Genomic DNA, 18,942 nt, shown 5'->3' with positions numbered 1-18,942 from the left:
TATCACCCTGCTTATTTAACTTATATGCAGAGTACATCATGAGAAACACTGGGCTGGAAGAAGCACAAGCTGGAATCAAGATTCCTGGGAGAAATATCAATAACCTCAGATATGCTTGAACATCAGGGAGTTCACAGTTCACGTATTGCTGAAGCCTGGCTTGGAGAATTTTGAGCATTACTTTACTAGCATGTGAGATGAGTGCAATTGTGCGGTAGTTTGAGCATTCTTTGGCATTGCCTTTCTTTGGAATTGGAATGAAAACTGACCTTTTCCAGTCCTGTGGCCACTGCTGAGTTTTCCAAATTTGCTGGCATATTGAGTGTAGCACTTTCACAGCATCATCTTTCAGGATTTGAAGTAGCTCAACTGGAATTCCATCACCTCCACTAGCTTTGTTCGTAGTGATGCTTCTTTCTAAGGCCCACTTGACTTCACATTCCAAGATGTCTGGTTCTAGATTAGTGATCACATCATCATGATTATCTGGGTCGTGAAGATCTTTTTTGTACAGTTCTTCTGTGTATTCTTGCCACCTCTTCTTAATATCTTCTGCTTCTGTTAGGTCCATAACATTTCTGTCCTATATCGAGCCTATCTTTGCATGAAATGTTCCCTTGGCATCTCTAATTTTCTTGAAGAGATCTCTAGTCTTTCCCATTCTCTTGTTTTCCTCTATTTCTTTGCATTGATCCCTAAAGAAGGCTTTCTTATCTCTTCTTGCTATTCTTGGGAACTCTGCATTCAGATGCTTATATCTTTCTTTTTCTCCTTTGCTTTTCTCTTCTCTTCTTTTCACAGCTATTTGTAAGGCTTCCCCAGACAGCCATTTTGCTTTTTTGCATTTCTTTTCCATGGGGATGGTCTTGATCCCTGTCTCCTATACAATGTCATGAACCTCTGTCCATAGTTCATCAGGCACTCTATCTATCAGATCTAGTCGCTTAAATCTATTTCTCACTTCCACCATATAATCATAAGGGATTTGATTTAGGTCATACCTGAAAGGTCTAGCGGTTTTCCCTACTTTCTTCAATTTAAGTCTGAATTTGGTAATGAGGAGTTCATGGTCTGAGCCACAGTCAGCTCCTGGTCTTGTTTTTGTTGACTGTATAAAAAGCTTCTCCATCTTTGGCTGCATAGAATATAATCAATCTGATTTCGGTGTTGACCCTCTGGTGATGTCTATGTGTAGAGTCTTCTCTTGCGTTGTTGGAAGAGGGTGTTTGCTATGACCAGTGCATTTTTCTTAGCAAAACTCTTATTGGTCTTTGCCCTGCTTCATTCCACATTCCAAGGCCAAATTTGCCTGTTACTCCAGGTGTTTCTTGACTTCCTACTTTTGCATTCCAGTACCCTATAATGAAAAGGACATCTTTTTTGGGTGTTAGTTCTAAAAGGTCTTGTAGGTCTTCATAAAACCATTCAACTTCAGCTTCTTCAGCATTACTGGTTGGGGCATAGACTTGGATAACTGTGATATTGAATGGTTTGCCTTGGCGATGAACAGAGATCATTCTGTCATTTTTGAGATTGCATCCAAGTACTCCATGTTCAAGCTGGTTTTAGAAAAGGCAGAGGAACCAGAGATCAAATTCCCAACATCTGCTGGATCATGGAAAGAGCAAGAGAGTTCCAGAAAAACATCTATTTCTGCTTTATTGACTATGCCAAAGCCTTTGACCATGTAAATCACGACAAACTGTGGAAAATTCTGAAAGAGATGGGAATACCAGACCACCTAACCTGCCTCTTGAGAAATCTGTATGCCGGTCAGGAAGCAACAGTTAGAACTGGACATGGAACAACAGACTGGTTCCAAACAGGGAAAGGAGTACGTCAAGGCTGTATATTGTCACCCTGCTTATTTAACTTATATGCAGAGTACATCATGAGAAACGCTGGACTGGAAAAAGCACAAGCTTGAATCAAGATTTCTGGGAGAAATATCAATCACCTCAGATATGCAGATGACACCACCCTTATGGCAGAAAGTGAAGAGGAACTAAAAAGCCTCTTGAAAGTGAAAGTGGAGAGCGAAAACGTTGGCTTAAAGCTCAACATTCAAAAAACGAAGATCATGGCATCTGGTCCCATCATGGCAAATAAATGTGGCAACAATGTCAGACTTTATTTTTGGGGGCTCCAAAATCACTGCAGATGGTGACTGCAGCCATGAAATTAAAAGACACTTACTCCTTGGAAGAAAAGTTATGACCAACCTAGAGAGCATATTCAAAAGCAGAGACATTACTTTGCCAACGAAGGTCCATCTAATCAAGGCTATGGTTTTTCCAGTGGTCATGTATGGATGTGAGAGTTGGTCTGTGAAGAAAGCTCAGTGCCAAAGAATTGATGCTTTTGAACTGTGGTGTTGGAGAAGACTCTTGAGAGTCCCTTGGACTGCAAGGAGATCCAACCAGTCCATTCTGAAGGAGATCAGCCCTGGGATTTCTTTGGCAGGAATGATGCTAAAGCTGAAACTCCAGTACTTTGGCCACGTCATGCAAAGAGTTGACTCATTGGAAAAGACTCTGATGCTGGGAGGGATTGGGGGCAGGAGGAGAAGGGGACGACAGAGGATGAGATGGCTGGACAGCATCACTGACTCAATGGACATGAGTCTGAGTGAACTCCGGGAGTTGGTGATGGACAGGGAGGCCTCGCATGCTGCGATTCATGGGGTCGCAAAGAGTCGGACACAACTAAGCAACTGAACTGAACTGAACTTATATACCCAGTATACCCTTCCCTCATTCATTTTTAAATAAATATACTTTATGACCCAGCACTTCCACTTCTGGATATTTACATATATAGAAAACATAAAAAATGAGGTATATATGATATTATAATTGATAAACATTTATATATATAGTTATATATAAATGGTTACATATAAATAAAAATGTTAACTAGCTTTATTTACACACACAAAATTGGAACTAACTATACTTATGAGATAAAAAATGATACATCCACTTAACAAAATATTCTTCGATCATTAAAAAGAATAAACTACATCTTTATGTGTAACATTAAAAGAAACTATATACTATGTGAACATACAAATGTGTATGTATAGAGTAGTAGTTCTCAGCTGAGATGGTTTTGTTCCCAGAAGACATGACATCTGGAGATGTTTCTGGTTGTCAAAACTGGGAGTGGGTGCTGCTGGCTTCCAGGGGATAGAGGCCAGGAATGTTCCTTTACATTCTAGGACAGCTTCCACAAGACAGATGTATCTGACTCAAAATGTCCCTGAAGCCTGGTTGAGAAACGCTGGTATAGAGGAGGTCTGGAAGGATACCATTGATTGAAAAAACCAAACAGAAAGTTAAAAATGATCAATGAAGAGTAGATCGTGGGACAACAGTTGTGAGAGCCTGTACTGGGACATGAATCAGAAGAGCGTTGTTGTGAGACATGTTGTCAGTACAGTATTGAGAGGGCCCTCATAGTTTGTCCTAAGCACCCTAAAATGCGCAATAGATGGAGGGGAACCAAACCTATCACCACAATTACTAAAAGTATTATTCCATTCTCTTTCAGGAGAATCGTGCAAGGCTCAATGATGCAGCCCATTTAGACATCATTTGTAAGTCTCGGTGGTTTGTATTTACACTTAACCAGTCCAGTTTCATCAGAGAGGCAGTTTTGTATGTGACGGCTCAGATTTTAGAGTCAAGCTGACCTGGTTTCATACTTCAGCTCTGTCACTTAAAACTAGTCTTGTGTCCTTTGCCAAGTCACGTCACCTTTTTCTAAGCTTCAGACTTTTCCTAAATCAAATGGACATAATAACAACCAGTATTTCACTGGATCGTTGTGAGGGTTAAGTAAGATAAGACCTGAAAAGTTCTTATCACAGTAATTGGCACATAATAAGCACATAGTAAATATTTGCTAGGCTTTGTATTATTGCTAACAGAATTTGAAAATATATTTCTGAGAATTTGTTATAATTACAGTGCCGCTTATAAGGATAGCACTGACTGGACTTGCATGTGGTGTGGTCAAGGGGGTACTGAGTAAGAGAGGCAGGCATGGCTCCGCGGTCTGCATGTGCCACGAGAAGGAAGGTGGACCCCTGACTAAGACAATGGACACTAGAAGGGGACCAAGCTTGTCACAAAGATCATGGGTTAGTCTCAGCTATGTACTATCCTAGGAAATGTCAGCATTTGTACTTAATTCTTTGCCATTTATCATGAACTTCTGCATGGGGTTAAAAGGAATCATTATCAACAAAAAATGATTCATCTCCATTATTATAACAACCTTGTTCAGAGATCATTTAGCAGGCCATCTGAATTCTGAAACGCAGAACCAAGGAAGAATATACCAGAAAGAAACAAAACCCTTTGGATGCTGTCTTTAAGGGCAGACATCACATTGTACCTGATTACACCTGTTTTAGACAAAACTAGATAATGAAGATTTCTCAGGCCATTGCCATAAACAGACTGGGATAGGGAGAGAACACCGAGGCACCAAAAAAGAAAAAAAAAACACACAGGGCAAGAAAAATAATAATTCAAAGGCACAGCAGGTTGGTGCCCTTGAATGTTGGAGCCCACAGTCCCTCTTTTTGGGGTGCAGAGCACCTTGATCCTAGGTCCAAAGACACGGATGCAAATGGGGGTTAGCACAGGGACCAAGTAAAGCCAGGGTGATGATGTGTTGGGACTGAGCTCAATAACTTACTGGATCCATTTTTAATCCAAGATACTCTTAAGTTTGTAACTCCTAAAGGGTGCCTTCTGTATCATACATTCATCCAATCATTCAGTCAGTCATCAGATACATATATTTAATGCCAGCCAGTACTCTTGTCTGGAAAATCCCATGGACGGAGGAGCCTGGTAGGCTACAGTCCATGGGGTCGCGAAGAGTCGGACATGACTGAGCAACTTCCCTTTCACTTTTACTCATTGGAGAAAGAAATGGCAACCCACTCCAGTGTTCTTGCCTGGAGAATCCCAGGGACGGGGGAGCCTGGTGGGCTGCCGTCTATGGGGTCGCACAGAGTCGGACACGACTGAAGCGACTTAGCAGCAGCAGCAGCAGTGGCTAGACACTGGGAATAAGATGAACAAGACTAAGTCCAGTATGAACAAGACTAAGTCCAGTACCTCGTGTACAAGCAAGTGTACAAATGAACATCTAAATATATGCTATAATGTCAGGAAGTGATAAGTGCCATGAAGGAAACTAGAGCAGGGCGGGATGTTGTTATTGTTGTTCAGTTGTTAAGTTACGTCCGACTCTTTGTGACCAGGCCTCCCTGTCCATCACCAGCACCCAGAGCTTGCTCAAACTCATGTCCATTGAGTCAGTGATGCCATCCAACCATCTCATCCTCTGTTGTCCCCTTCTCTTCCTGCCTTCAATCTTTCCCAGCATCAGGGTCTTTTCTAATGAGTTGACTTCATATCAGGTGGCCAAAGTATTGGAGCTCCAGCTTCAGCATCAGTCCTTCCAATGAATATTCAGGGTTGATTTCCCTTAGGATTGACTGGTTTGATCTCTTGAAGTCCAAGGGACTCTCCTGAGTCTTCTACAATACCACAGTTTGAAAGCATCAATTCTTTGGTGCTCAGCCTTCTTTATGGTCCAGCTCTCACATCCATACATGACTACTGGAAAAACCATAATGGGATGGAGGCTTCAATTTGGGTAGAGTGCTCAGGGAGGCCTTTCTGCATGGTGGCGTTTTAGTAGAGACCAGAATGAGGTGCCCAAGGAGCTAGGAGAAGAGTGCAGAATAAGCAAAGTCGATGGAAACATCAGTGCCAGGAACACGTCATCGCTGGCTTGCTGGAGAGATGCAGCACTCTGTGGAGTAGAGCTGTATGGACAGAATAAATGGTCTAAGAATAAAAGCTAAATCTCTACTATGTTGAGTAATTCATTATAACTTGTTTTATTGGAGTAAATTTAATCCTCTGAAAATTTATATTTCAAAGAAAAATCTGCATAACTTAATTTGTAAATTACTGTTACTTTCTCCACTTTCACATTATTAAAAATATGTACTTACAAGCCCGTTGCTTGAAAGTTCTCTGACATGCAGTAATAAGCTCTTTCTTCCTCCCTCAGATACTCAGTTTCATCGGCACCAGAAAATTTGGGATGTTTTTCAGATGAGTAAAAGACCAGGTAATGTTTCTCATTTTAAACCAAACACTTATATTTGATATTTGGGCAATTTAAAAAGGAATAGCAGCATGTTCCTCTTAAGTCTCTTCTTTCCAAATGAAGTGATTATTACTCATGTATAGAAAAGTGAGAAATATATTTGGTGATGCTGAGTCAGAGATACTGGCAGTGTTTGTGTGATTCGATCATTATTGTTCTTACCTTCAGGGTCTTTGCAAATGTATTGAAGACAGTGTAGCTCCCTTGATTTTTCTTGATTTTTCTTTTCACTTTGACAGGTGACAACATTGATCTTTTTGATATGGAAGAATTCAAAAGTTCATTCAAGAAAATTCTTCAGAGACAATTAAAAAATGTAAGAATAGAATTTATCTGAATTTCCATGAGATTCAATTTCATGGCACCCGTGCACTTAAAATTCGTCACTACCTTGTTTTTTTAATTTGCAAGAATTTCAGTTAGTAATATTCCATACTATTCTACTCAATATCAAAGACAAACTCTGCTCATTGTAAAAACTTTCTGCTCCCCTTACCTTTCAACTCAGGAGTTCTGCTGCTTCCTCAAGAGCAGCACTGCCCAGTAGGACTCTGCATTGATGGACATGTTCTAGATCAGAGATGTCCAGAACACAGCCAAGTAGCTACATGTGGCTGCCAAGAACCTGAAGTGTGGCTGGTTTGACTGAGAATCTAAAAATGATCATCTTACTTAACAATAATGAATTTTACCTAAATGGCCCTGGATGGCTCACGGCTGCAGTTTGGTCACTGTAGCTCGAGAGCCAAGCACCACTTCAACATCTTGTCATAGGCTAAGGTGATAGCTTTCTCACAGCCTCCCCTGCTTCATTCCCTTTCCACCTGACTCTGCCTTAGTCCTCCTTGCATAGAGGAAGACTAACAAATGCCCGCAAATTCTGTCCTATCCACCTCACTATGCCCATCCTCTGGCACATTGGTGTTCCCTTTTGGAGCATATTTTGATTCTCAAACTCCTTGACTTGTCTCTCCATCCCCTTCAGTCCAGTTTAGTCGCTCAGTCATGTCCAACTCTTTGTGACCCTGTGGACTGCAGCACACCAGGCTTCCCTGTCTTTCACCAACTTCTGGAGCTTGCTCAAACTCATCCATTGAGTCAGTGATGCCATCCAACCATCTCATCCTCTGTCATCCCCTTCTCCTGCCTTCAGTCTTTCCTGGCATCAGAGTCTTTTCCAATGAGTCCTTTGTGTCAAGTGGCCAAAGTATTGGAGTTTCAGCTTCAGCATCAGTCCTTCCAGTGAATATTCAGGGTTGATTTCCTTTAGGATTCACTGGTTTGATCTCCTTGCAATCCAAGGGACTCTCCAGAGACTTCTCCAACACCACAGTTCAAAAGCATCAATTCTTCGGCACTCAAATTTCTGTGGGTCCATCTATCACATCCATACATGACTAATGGAAAAACCACAGCTTTGACTAGATGGACCTTTGTTGGTAAAGTAATGTCTCTGCTTTTTAATATGCTGTCTAGGTTGGTCATAGCTTTTCTTTCACGGAGTAAGCATCTTTTAATTTCATGGCTGCAGTCACCATCTACAATGATTTTGGAGCCCAAGAAAATAAAGTCTGTCACTGTTTCCATTGTTTCCCCATCTATTTGCCATGAAGTGATGGGGCCGGATGCCATGATCTTAGTGTTTTGAATGTTGAGTTTTAAGGTTTTTCACTGTCTTCTTTCACCTTCATCAAGAGGCTCTTCAGTTCCTCTTTGCCTTCTGTCGTAAAGGTGATGTCACCTCCATCCCCTTACCTCATCCTTTAGTCTGGAACTGGTCTTGCTTTCTACTTAGCCACCTGTCACCGAACATGTTCCCTCATCTCCTTTCTTACAACGACCCTTCTATGTGCTGTGCATTTATCTCCTACATCCTCATCCAATTTTTCTGCTCTATTTTTCTTTGTTCTCTTTGTATCTTTACTCCTTCCCTCTTCTGCTTCCTACTCTACTGCTTATAAACATGCTTAATTCTCAGAGAAAATACATCCTTTCCCCAGGCTTATCCTCAAGCCCTGTTTTTTCTGCCACAAGACTCTTGGAGGGAAATGTTTCTTCTTGTTCCTGCTGTGGCCCCCACATGGAAGGAATCCCACCGGCCCCTCCCCATTGCCCCCTTCACTTGTCTCCAGCAGGAGCACAAGCTTAGCCTGATTTAGCAGCTGCCGGCAGAAAGCACCTACTCTGGTCTACTCCTCCAGGGGCCAGCTCTGCCCTAGCGGGGAGACCACTCACAGTGGTCCTGCCAGTGACTGTGTAGGCAACTCTTCCTGCTTCTGGTTTTGGTATCAGGGGGGCCACTTGCCTAGAGCAAACTCCCCATTCCATTAATCATTAGTTTTTAAAACATTTTCATAACCCTTAAGTCAACCCTACCCCTACCCCCAATTATTTTTCTTTGTCAAAAATTCCTAACCATTCCTCCAGATGAACCTTAGAATCATTTTATTAGGTTTACAAAACAAAACAAAATCTTCAGCCTTTTGAGGGGGAACGTATTTAATTTATAAATTAATTCAAAGAAAACTGTGAACCAAAAGACTTCTTTTTTTATTATTTAAATTTTGTGAATAAGTTGTTATTTTGGATTATATTATTTGAAAACTCTTGTTACCGTGAAATTGTGAACTCTGCAGAGGTTATAGGAGAGTCCTGTCTGGACTGTGGGTATATTGCATGCACCTGCTTTTTTTTTAAAAAAAAAGCCTCATAGGCACAGAATCCCTGGCCACTTCTCCAGGAATGTTGTAGATATATGGTCTGGACCCTTCTGGAAGCAGCCTTCTCATGAAGCTCAAATTGACTGGCTGACTCCTCTTGCAAAACTGCAGCCAGCACACCCACCTTACTTCACCCAAAACAAGAAAGCTAGAGAGCGTCTCTCTCTCTCTCTCGGGTCCAGTTCAGAGTTTATGTGCATCTTCCTTCCCAGCACCTTCTCCTCACTTGACAGTCTTTTCTGTCCCTCTTTCAGGCAGCAGAGATTTCTGTTCTCTGAACCCCAGGCCACCCCTACCATGCAAGGAGAAAAAGTGCCTGAAACACTCACATTTCCTCCTCCTTTGATGCCCTTGTATTTCAGTTGTTAGATCTCTTCTTATCTCTACCATGGTCCAAAAGGTTTTGCCTCATGAATGAATTTCAGGCACACTAGCAGGGGCTGGTGGAGAAGGAAATGGCATCCCAGCCCAGTGTTCTTGCCTGGAGAGCCCCACGGAGCCTGGCATGGGGTCACAAAGAGTCAGACACGACTTAGCGACTGAACAGCAGCAACAGCATGGGGCTGGGGGGACAAAGGAGCTTTTTCACTGGTCACATCTGTCCTGCTTGAAAGGCCAGCCGGAGAGTGACATGCTCTGTGCACTGTAGGTTTTAGATGAGGATAAACAGGTAAAGGCCTTGGGTCTTCTCTGTCTGCCCTGTCCCTCTACTCTGAGCTGACCAGCACGTCCTCATCCCTTTCCTCAACCAACTGAGGTCTCCTGGCTTATCTTTACCTTCCTCTGCATAACTTAACTAGTGGCTAGTTAACCCTACTTTCCCAAAGGCTGATGATGGCGACATCATGCCAAGTAGTATCTCCCAGTGCCCAGGACTGAAGAGTGACTCAGTGGCTGCTCTAGGACAGGTGTCTTAACCTTTTTGTGGCAATGATGATTTTCGCTGTTAGTGAAGCTTATGGACCACTTCTCAGAAGTGTGTTTTTAAATGCTGTAAAATAAAATCTACAGAATCACAGGGGAAACAAATGATACTAAAAATACAGTTACTATAAAGGCATTAAGATGGCAAACTGATAACAGTAATGCATGTGCTTCTTCATTAACACAATAAATAATCTCATGATGGGTCTAAAAACAACTAGCTTCAAAGTGCTAATGGCATAATTGATATTCTTGAGACTCAGGTAACAATTGTAATGTGATAAAAATACTTGAGATTTCTGTGGACAACAAAATAACATCCTAAAATTCTACTGTCTTCATGCCTACTTTCACAATTGAAGGAGATGCTAAATTTCACTTACAAATAAGGGATTGAACCCAGGTGTCCTACATTGCAGGCAGATTCTTTACTGTCTGAGCCATCACAGAGGCCCACAAGTAAAGATGAAATATCCAGGCCCCCGCCCCCCACCCCCCCAGTCCATAGATGCCCTGAATTCTCACCGTTGACTTCAGGTTAAGAACTCCTGCCCAGATCCACGGGGGAGAGAAGCTGGTATGAGAGGGCACAGGAAGTGTGACTGGGGAGTGCTGGGTGGAGTGTGTGTGAGAGAGAGAGGATTAACTGCACATCTTATCAGATAAAACTCTTCAAAATAGAAAGTTCTTAGGAAAACTTACAAGAGACAAACTAAAAACTATGTTTTAGTTGTTAAAATTAGCCCATTTTCTGTCCCTTTCTACTATTTTTTTCAGGACAAAGGCCAAGAAATTATTGAAAATTTGTGATGTCATACACTGATTGTGGGATTTATATATTTTTTTCCTTCCAAAAGACTTTACAAGGCATGGATGTATCTTTACAAAGCAACCATAAAATCTTTTCCAGAGATTTCCCAAATCACTGTAATGAAAAGTAGGAGAAAAACTGCCAGATTTCAGCCAGACAGTGACATCCTTCTCCCCTAAAAAGCATCAGTTGTTGGTGCAACATGATATGTTAATTAGAGAACTTATGTGTTTGTTTTTTTTAATAAGGTGACAATCAGCTTCAGAGATGCTGAGGAAAACTCGGTATGGATTCGAATTGCCTGGGGAACACAGTATAAAAAGCCAAACCAGTACAAACCTGCTTACGTGGTGTACTATTCCCAAACTCCATATGCCTTCACTTCGTCCTCCCAACTGAAGAGCAATCTACCCCTTCTGGGTCAGGTATGGAACCAACTACTATAAATGGTATTGTTGTTCAGTTGCTAAGTTGTGTCTGACTCTTTGCAACCCCATGGACTGCAGCACACCAGGCTTCTCTGTCTTCCACTATCTCCTGGAGTTTGCTCAAGTGCCTGTCCATTGAGTCGGTGATGCTATCTACCCATCTCATCCTCTGCTGCCCTCTTCTTTTGCCTCAATCTTTCCCAGCATCAGGGTCTTTTCCAATGAGTCAGCTCTTGCATTATCCTTATCTCAGGGCCATGTAGGCTTAAACTCCTCAATATCATTTGATGTAAAATACCACCCATAATTCTTGATCTCTTAAAGAGCAGGAAGTACTATTATTCTGCAAGTGAGAGCACGGCATCAGCATTGGTTTAGAACTCTTCATTAGTGTCTCGAAATCGAGAAGTAATGCATAATCGAGGTAAAAATCCAACCAAGTTTCTAACCAATCTTTTAAGACTTCATACCCCTTTTTCCCAATCCCACTCACCCAAAGTAACTGCTTTTAACAGTTTTGCTGGTTCCTTTCGGAAGATGTTTTATTACCGAAACCAGAGTGGTACATAGAGTCTATAATTTGCTTTTTCTATTTGCATTTTTGTATGGCAGTGTCATTGTAGTATTAACAACTGATCACCAAAAATGGTAACATTTGAGTATTCATCCTTTATTCTTAACTCTCACCTTAATTTATCATAATCCCTAACTTTAAACGGGGTCACTCTGGGGCTTCCCTGGCAGTCCAGTGGTTAAGACTCCGTACTGCCACGGCAGGGGCCATGGGTTCAGTCCCTGGGTGGGGAACTGATATCCTGCCTGCTGTGTAGTTTGACCAAAAAAAAAAGGATCTCTTTTCTAAAAATGGTACAAAAGACCTTGCCTTTCTGAGGATCTTAATGCCACTAGCCACTGTTTTTGTTTTTCAAGCTGAGTAACAGAACATGAGATTTAATTGTTCTGGATTTCTTTTTACTTTTAAGTAGAAATTATTCACTGATTACAACTCCTACATTTTTTCTGAACAAGTATTATAAATAAAGGGATAGACACAGTAATGCTATTAATAATCTTGCTAATTTTCACTTCAAGGCACTGACAGTTGCTAGCAAACACCATCAGATTGCGAAAATGGACCTCAGAAGCCGATATCTGGACTCTCTTAAGGCTATTGTTTTTAAACAGTATAATCAGGTGAGCCCATCAGTGACTCTATTTAAACCCGAGTCTCCATTTTCTCTTTCATGCGTAATTTAGAAGTTGAGGAGGTGGGAAAGTCTACCTCCAGCAACAGGAGATCACATCAGATGTCCCTGAAGTGGAGAAAGTTTTCAGCAAATATGATAGGAAATAAGATAATTCCTCACTTTCATCTTTTCATAATTGTATTGTGTTTATACTGCCTATCAGTCATTGGAGTGTATATTATAGGGCCCCTGTCTCCTAATCAGCTATTCCAATCAGAATTTATTTTCTCTTCAGAGTAACTTGACATTATCTTTTGAAGCTGATTATATTATTCTTTTATGCCAGAGAGAAGCAGAATTTTTTGTCCCACTAGTCAAGTAAGTGATATAGGAATTAAAAGAGGAAGCATTGGTTTATGAATTCCCACAGTTTATTTGTCAAAATTATTTGAGTGTATTGACAGAAAACAACAAAATCCTGTAAAGCAATTATCCTTCAATAAAAAAATTAATTAAAAAAAGGTTTTATTTACACCTTTCAGGTATTTACTTTTCACTTGGCAAACATGAAACATTTTTAATACTGACTTTTACGAAGGGCAAATTAATGGTAATTTGTTCGACTGAGTTTCAATAAAATGAGCTCTGCATTTGAATGTTAAAAAAGAAAAAAATTAATTTGAGTGTGGAACTTCCCTAGCAGTTCAGTGGTTAAGACTTCACTTCCAAAGCAATGGGCATGGGTTTAATCCCTGGTCAGGAAACTAAGATCCCACGCGCCATGCTGTGTGAGTCAAAAAAATAAAAAATGTTCCTGGTCAAATATCAAGGCATATTATACTGGGCCAATTTGGTACAAAAGGTATAACCATAATTCCTCATAACTTCATGAGGTGTGTCTAGTGTACTAGGAGTAAACCAAAAAAAACCTATTAAGAAAAAAATAATTTGAATGTATTATTTTCCTTTTAATGATAATGGATCTGGCCTTGCTCCAAGGCTCAGGGTTGTTGTTGTTGTTTTTTCCCCTTTGCATGGCATCTGTGTGGTCATATGTTCAGACTCCTATAGAATTGTTAAGACTGTATATCTTTGAGCCCCTAGGTATGTTCTACTTATATATTTTCATCTGTTCTAAGTAGAAGTGATGGCTTTCTGCAAGCTACTTTTTAAGGAAAACAAGCTTAACATTAAGAAGTTGCATACATATATGTTCCCATATGTAAAACAGATAGCCAGTGGGAATTTGCTGTTATGATGCAAGTAGCTCACACCCGGTGCTCTGTGTCAACCTGGAGAGGTGGGATGGGTGGGAGGTGGGAGGGAGGTTCAGGAGGGGAGGGACATATGTATACCCATGGCTGATTCATGTTGATGTATGGCAGAAACCAACACAATGTTGTAAAGCAATTATCCTCCAATTAAAAATAATTTTTAAAAAAAGTTAGGTAATGATTTTCCCCCATAGCACCTTCCCTCTTACCTACCAGCCTCCTACCAAATTGCTATTAATATCAACAGTTCTGCTATGATTAGTTGCATTTCTAGAAAAACTCGTCAAACACTTGATTATAAAAACAGTGCCTTCAGTGGGGGAAAGAGAGTGAAGGAGTCTGGGAGATTTAGACTTACAGCAGGAAAGTTATTTTTCTGTAAGCAATGTCAGTGAGGTTTTTTTCCCACAGTTATAAAGACATAAAGCTGCAGCATCACACTGTAAAGGCTGCCTTTGATTTCTCTAGCTTTTGGCTCAGCAGCTATAGTTCTTCCAGATACATTTTTATGTTAACAAGGAACAGAGTTCCTCAAACAAAGCAGCCTTGTTGCTGACCCTGGCAGTCTCTGTCAATATCGCTGTAGGAAAAATGCTCAACTTAGTCTGTATAGGGCCTCAAATATCTGTGTTGGGAAAAACGAAAGATAAGATTTGCCATACATTTGTGCAGTAAAACCAATTAACATCTATACTTTGAGGTGATAAAATTAGGAAAGCATTCACTTTTTTCTGTTTTCTTTTTCCTAGAGCTTTGAAACTCACAACTCTACTACATCTCTACAAGAAAGAAGCTTTGGGCTAGATATAAATAGTATGTGTATTTTAAGATAAAAACTGAAATTTGGAAGGACATTCCTTTTCAGATTTCTCTCACCCAGTAAAACATTTCTGTACCAGGATTGTGATTCAAAAGTATCTCCTGTTTTCAGAAAACTGAAAAGTAAATTTCTGTTGAAGTGGGGAAGCTAAGCTAATAATAGGTCTCCTTTAGAATTTGCTAGAATGGCATCTAATCATAACCACAACCAAAACAAAAAATTAAATAATTTAACTGAGCATTTCTTTTGTGCCAGGCGCCATACTAAGGTGTTTATATGTATCATTTCCTTAAGCTTCACAGCAGTCCCAGGAACAAGCTCTTTTCATGAGAAAAGAGGGGTAGAAAACTGGGTTTCAGAGAGGTTTAGTAACTTGCTGAGCAGAATCACATAACTAGGAATCAGCAAAGCCAGAAGGAAAAACTGAATCTGAGCCTGGAGCCCAGGATCATAATGCACTGGGTAAATTGCTTCCCAAGTACTTTGTTGCACTTTGTGGGTATTTTGCTTTTTACACATTGAAGGTTTATGGCCACCCTGTATTGAGCAAATCTGTGGGCACCATTTTCCCAGTAGCACTGGCTCAGGTCCTGTCTCTGTCACAGTTTCTCACAATGTTTCAGACTTTTTCATTTTTGTTACGGTGATCAGTGATCTTTGATGTTACTATTGTAAGCGATTACAACTTGCTGAAGGCTCAGATGATGGTCAGCATTTAGCAATAAAGTACTTTCTAATTAAGCCATGTATATTGTCCTCTTAGACATAATACTGTTGCACATGTAATAGACCACAGTACGATATAAACATAACTTTCATATGCACTGGGAAACCAAAAAACTCATGTGAGTCACTTTATTGCAGTGGTATAGAACTGCACCCACTTATTCCTGAGGTGCGCCTGTAATCAGAATCGTGACCATATCACCGTTCATAGTTTACATGAGTCCATCCATAGAAAACCCAAGAAAATAGAATATGAAACTACTAATGCAGATCAGAAAGTTCAAAAAAAGTGGTGGGGTATAATATACTATAAAAATGGAAATGTTCCTCTTTCTTGGCAGTGACTTAGCAATAAAATGAAATGGTACAGCCGTTATGAACTAAACCATGACTTTCCAATGGCATGGGAACTAATATTGATTTCATGTTAAGTAAAGAAAGCAGGGTACAAAATTGTGTATATTTTATAAACCCAGCCTTAAAAATATGTATCTTTTTATTCAGTGAAAAAAAGGGTTAGACAAATGTATTAAAATGTTAACAGTATTTAGCTTTGTGTGGTAGGATTATGAGTGATTTTTATCTTTGTTCTTATCAACCTATATTTCTAACTTTCTACTTTGTAAGAAATTATTACAATCAAGTGAAAAAGCAGTAAATGTTATTTCAAAATTATATTAGCAAGTTGAAAGATTAGGAATGAAAGGATGATACTTTGTGGATGAAATACATTCCTAATAGCTGGTTTCTCTTAAAATCTTCCATCTATAGTGGATTCAAGGATCATTCATGAAAACATAGTTGAAAAAGAAAGAGTGCAAAGAGTGACTCAAGAAATTTTTGGAGACTATCCTCAACCAAGACTAGAATTTGCACAATATAAGGTAGGATGTTGCTATAAACTAACTACAAGTTATCAATATTTTTTAAAAAGAACTAAAATTTCAAGTGGAAAACAATTCAAAGAAACTTATGTCATTCATTTGTCACTTTAATTTTGTATAATTTATGAGTTAAAATAGACTTCTTTATCATATTTAGTAAGTTCCTCTGTTGGAAAGGACAACCTTTGGAAATTCTGAATTTGCCTTTTCATTTCACCTTTTATATTAATCTAGTTATGTGTAACCAGCTGTGATCTAGATATTTTTGAGGAAAAAAAAAAACTGTATCCTTCTAGCCCATCCACACCTAGAATAGTGTTTGTACGTGATCAGTGCTCATAAATACTTATTGGACAAAAGATTAAAGAAATCAGTCATTATATAGCCCAGTTGGCATCACATAGGGAAAAAAACAGTCACCTGCAAACCTGGCTCATTCCAGAAGTGAGTCTCTGCCCACCAGGAAAGCCAGATGGGGGCCAAGCCCTTGGCCACCATTAGCAAAATTCAAGATTTATATCATGACCACCCTAATCTAATACTCATATTCATATTCATAACACTCTTCTCCCTTCAAAGCTTCCAATAAAATTCTTCCTGCTTAGAATTTTCTGCAGCTACAGGCCACACTTGAAGTCTACCAGTGATCTGCTTAGTCAGGCCCAACACCTGTTTGGTTTGGTTTGTTTTTAGTGGGGAAAGTTGATTTGACACCTTTCCAGTTAAGTTCCCTGAACGGCGGATTTTAACCCAGTTCTTTTCAATATACCCTAAGACAGTCATTCTCCAAGTGTGGTCTCTGGGTCAGCAGCATCACCATCACTTGGGAATGGGTAAGAAAAGCAGGATCCTGGCCCCCGTAATCCTACTGGATAAGGGATTCTGGAGGTGGGTCCCAGCCACCTGTCCCAAGCCCACAAGCTGATTCTGCATAGAGAACTGCTGATCTAGGACACATTAGATTTAATCCACAAAACTTCCCTTTATACACATCTGAGAATGTGTCTATTCCGTAAGTCAAGGTACACATTTATTCATAACTGCTACTAAATTTCCCCTATCTCTTCTATTTTGAAAAATGCCAAACCTTCAGGAAACATGCACGAATACTTCAGTGAGCATCCATTTCCCCTTTGCTTCAAAATGCACTCATTGTTACCATTTAGCCACATTTGCTTTCTTTTCTCTTTCTTTGTTCTGAGCCATCTGAATTATTGGCAGACATTACTCACCCTCTGCATTGCTTCATGCATGAGTGCTTCAGCATTCTGCCTCTAAATTTTAAGAATCATTTTAAGCAAAAAGAAAAAAGTTGAGGTTAGAATCTAAGAGCCCAGTACCTATTGAAGTAGCAATACTTGGATATTCGATGATATGAGGAACTGTTATTAATTTTCTTAGGTGTGGTCATGTGGAGGTGAAGTTTAGAAAAAATACTTTTTACAAATATATCGATATATTTACAAGCAGGATACTATGGTGTCTTGGATTTGCTTCAAAACAATCCCTACGGGCAGTAGGGAACAGGAGGTGGGGTAATAGATGGAACAAGACCAGTGATTGTTTCAGCTGAGTGATATGTACGGGGGACTCCTTACACTGTGCTCCTTCTGTATGTTTCTTAAGTTTCCTATAAGTTAAATTGTGGTAGTGACCCAAAACACATGAGATTTTTTTACACTGAAATGACAGATTATAAAAAATAGTGCTCATTTTCCATTAAGACTGTAAACCTTATGCTCAAGTGAAGGACATCCTGAGGGCAGGATCTCCTGCATGTCAGGTCCTGTGTACCCTCGGCACTTTGTGTACGATATTGCTGATATCCTGGTTTCCCCCAGTGTTTGCAATTAGCAATTTAAATGTTCCCACTCCCATTCATCCCTGTGTTTCTTGATAACAAGAATTAGTGAAACACATAATCCTGTCTCTTTATATTTTGCCATTGCAATTGATGTATTTAATAGTCATTTATAAATATATCTTACGGCAGCTTGAAACGAAATTCAAAAGTGACTTAAACAGGGGCATCCTGGCTGAGAGAGAAGAGCCCCTCCGGTGCCTGGTAAAGTTCTCTAGCCCGCATCTTCTGGAAGCACTAAAATCCCTGGCCCCAGCCGGTAAGTGGTCAGCTTATTTCACCAGTGGGAATTAACAACACACTACATTTGACTCTCTCTATGCTGACTAATTGCCTCTCAACTTTCTCATGGCTCCAGCCTGCTATTCCGTCACGCCTCGTTTTGAAAATATTCTGTTTCACTTATGGAGGGTCCATGATCCACCCTCTAATCTTGGCCATTTTTAAACTGATGTTTCATTTTTTCTTTTTTTTTAAATTTTAGGTATTGCAGATGCACCACTTTCTCCGCTGCTCACTTGCATACCCAATAAGGCAAAGAATTATTTTAAAATTAGAGATAAATAAGCTATATGTGGTTTTTGTTAAGTACAGCACCCTTGACTGTATTGCATATGATTTTTAGTTAATGACTAGCTGGAGAACTTCTATCTACAAAACTTGTTTTAGAAATTCATCCTTGATATTGAAGATTTGGAAATGTTCAATGTAATTCTTGGGACTGATTCTCTCCTCCTGCCGCAAAGCATAGCAGTCGTGGGACTAAGATGTGACAGGATGTCTTTTCTCTCACTCCTGTCTCTCCTCAATCCCAGAGAGGTCTGATTCCATTGGGATTTTCTATTAAGCCTTGGATCACAGAAAGAAGCACCAAGAAACTACACCGAACTCAAAATTTTCTAAGAGAAGCATAAAATTGGTCCATTCAAAGGGCATAACTGGGACCATTAAGTTATTATTGTAGGAGGTAGCCTACTAGGTGATTCAGTTATATAATGATTTCATTGTAAATATGATATTTCTCATAATCTGTTTTATCACATATATGGCATTCAAACTGACCGATAATATACCAATTTGTAAATAAAGATATTTAAAAACTGGTA

General features: G+C 39.9%; 1 protein-coding gene across 1 annotated transcript in view; it reads left to right on the top strand.

Moving 5' to 3' along the window:
• The window catches only part of CENPN (centromere protein N), a 24,148-nt gene extending 5,206 nt beyond the window's left edge, over window positions 1-18,942 (top strand). Inside the window, exons 3-11 of the mRNA XM_040253572.1 lie at window positions 3,553-3,598; window positions 6,103-6,162; window positions 6,441-6,517; window positions 10,905-11,081; window positions 12,177-12,278; window positions 14,295-14,358; window positions 15,863-15,975; window positions 17,969-18,095; window positions 18,321-18,942. Of these exons, the coding sequence (XP_040109506.1) occupies window positions 3,553-3,598; window positions 6,103-6,162; window positions 6,441-6,517; window positions 10,905-11,081; window positions 12,177-12,278; window positions 14,295-14,358; window positions 15,863-15,975; window positions 17,969-18,095; window positions 18,321-18,403 (849 nt within the window). The 3' untranslated portion in view covers window positions 18,404-18,942. The remainder of the gene's footprint in view (window positions 1-3,552; window positions 3,599-6,102; window positions 6,163-6,440; window positions 6,518-10,904; window positions 11,082-12,176; window positions 12,279-14,294; window positions 14,359-15,862; window positions 15,976-17,968; window positions 18,096-18,320) is intronic.

Source organism: Oryx dammah, unplaced genomic scaffold, assembly GCF_014754425.2.
Source record: "Oryx dammah isolate SB20612 unplaced genomic scaffold, SCBI_Odam_1.1 HiC_scaffold_13, whole genome shotgun sequence".
In the NCBI taxonomy this organism is placed as follows: domain Eukaryota; kingdom Metazoa; phylum Chordata; class Mammalia; order Artiodactyla; family Bovidae; genus Oryx; species Oryx dammah.
This window is presented reverse-complemented; position numbering and strand designations above follow the sequence as displayed.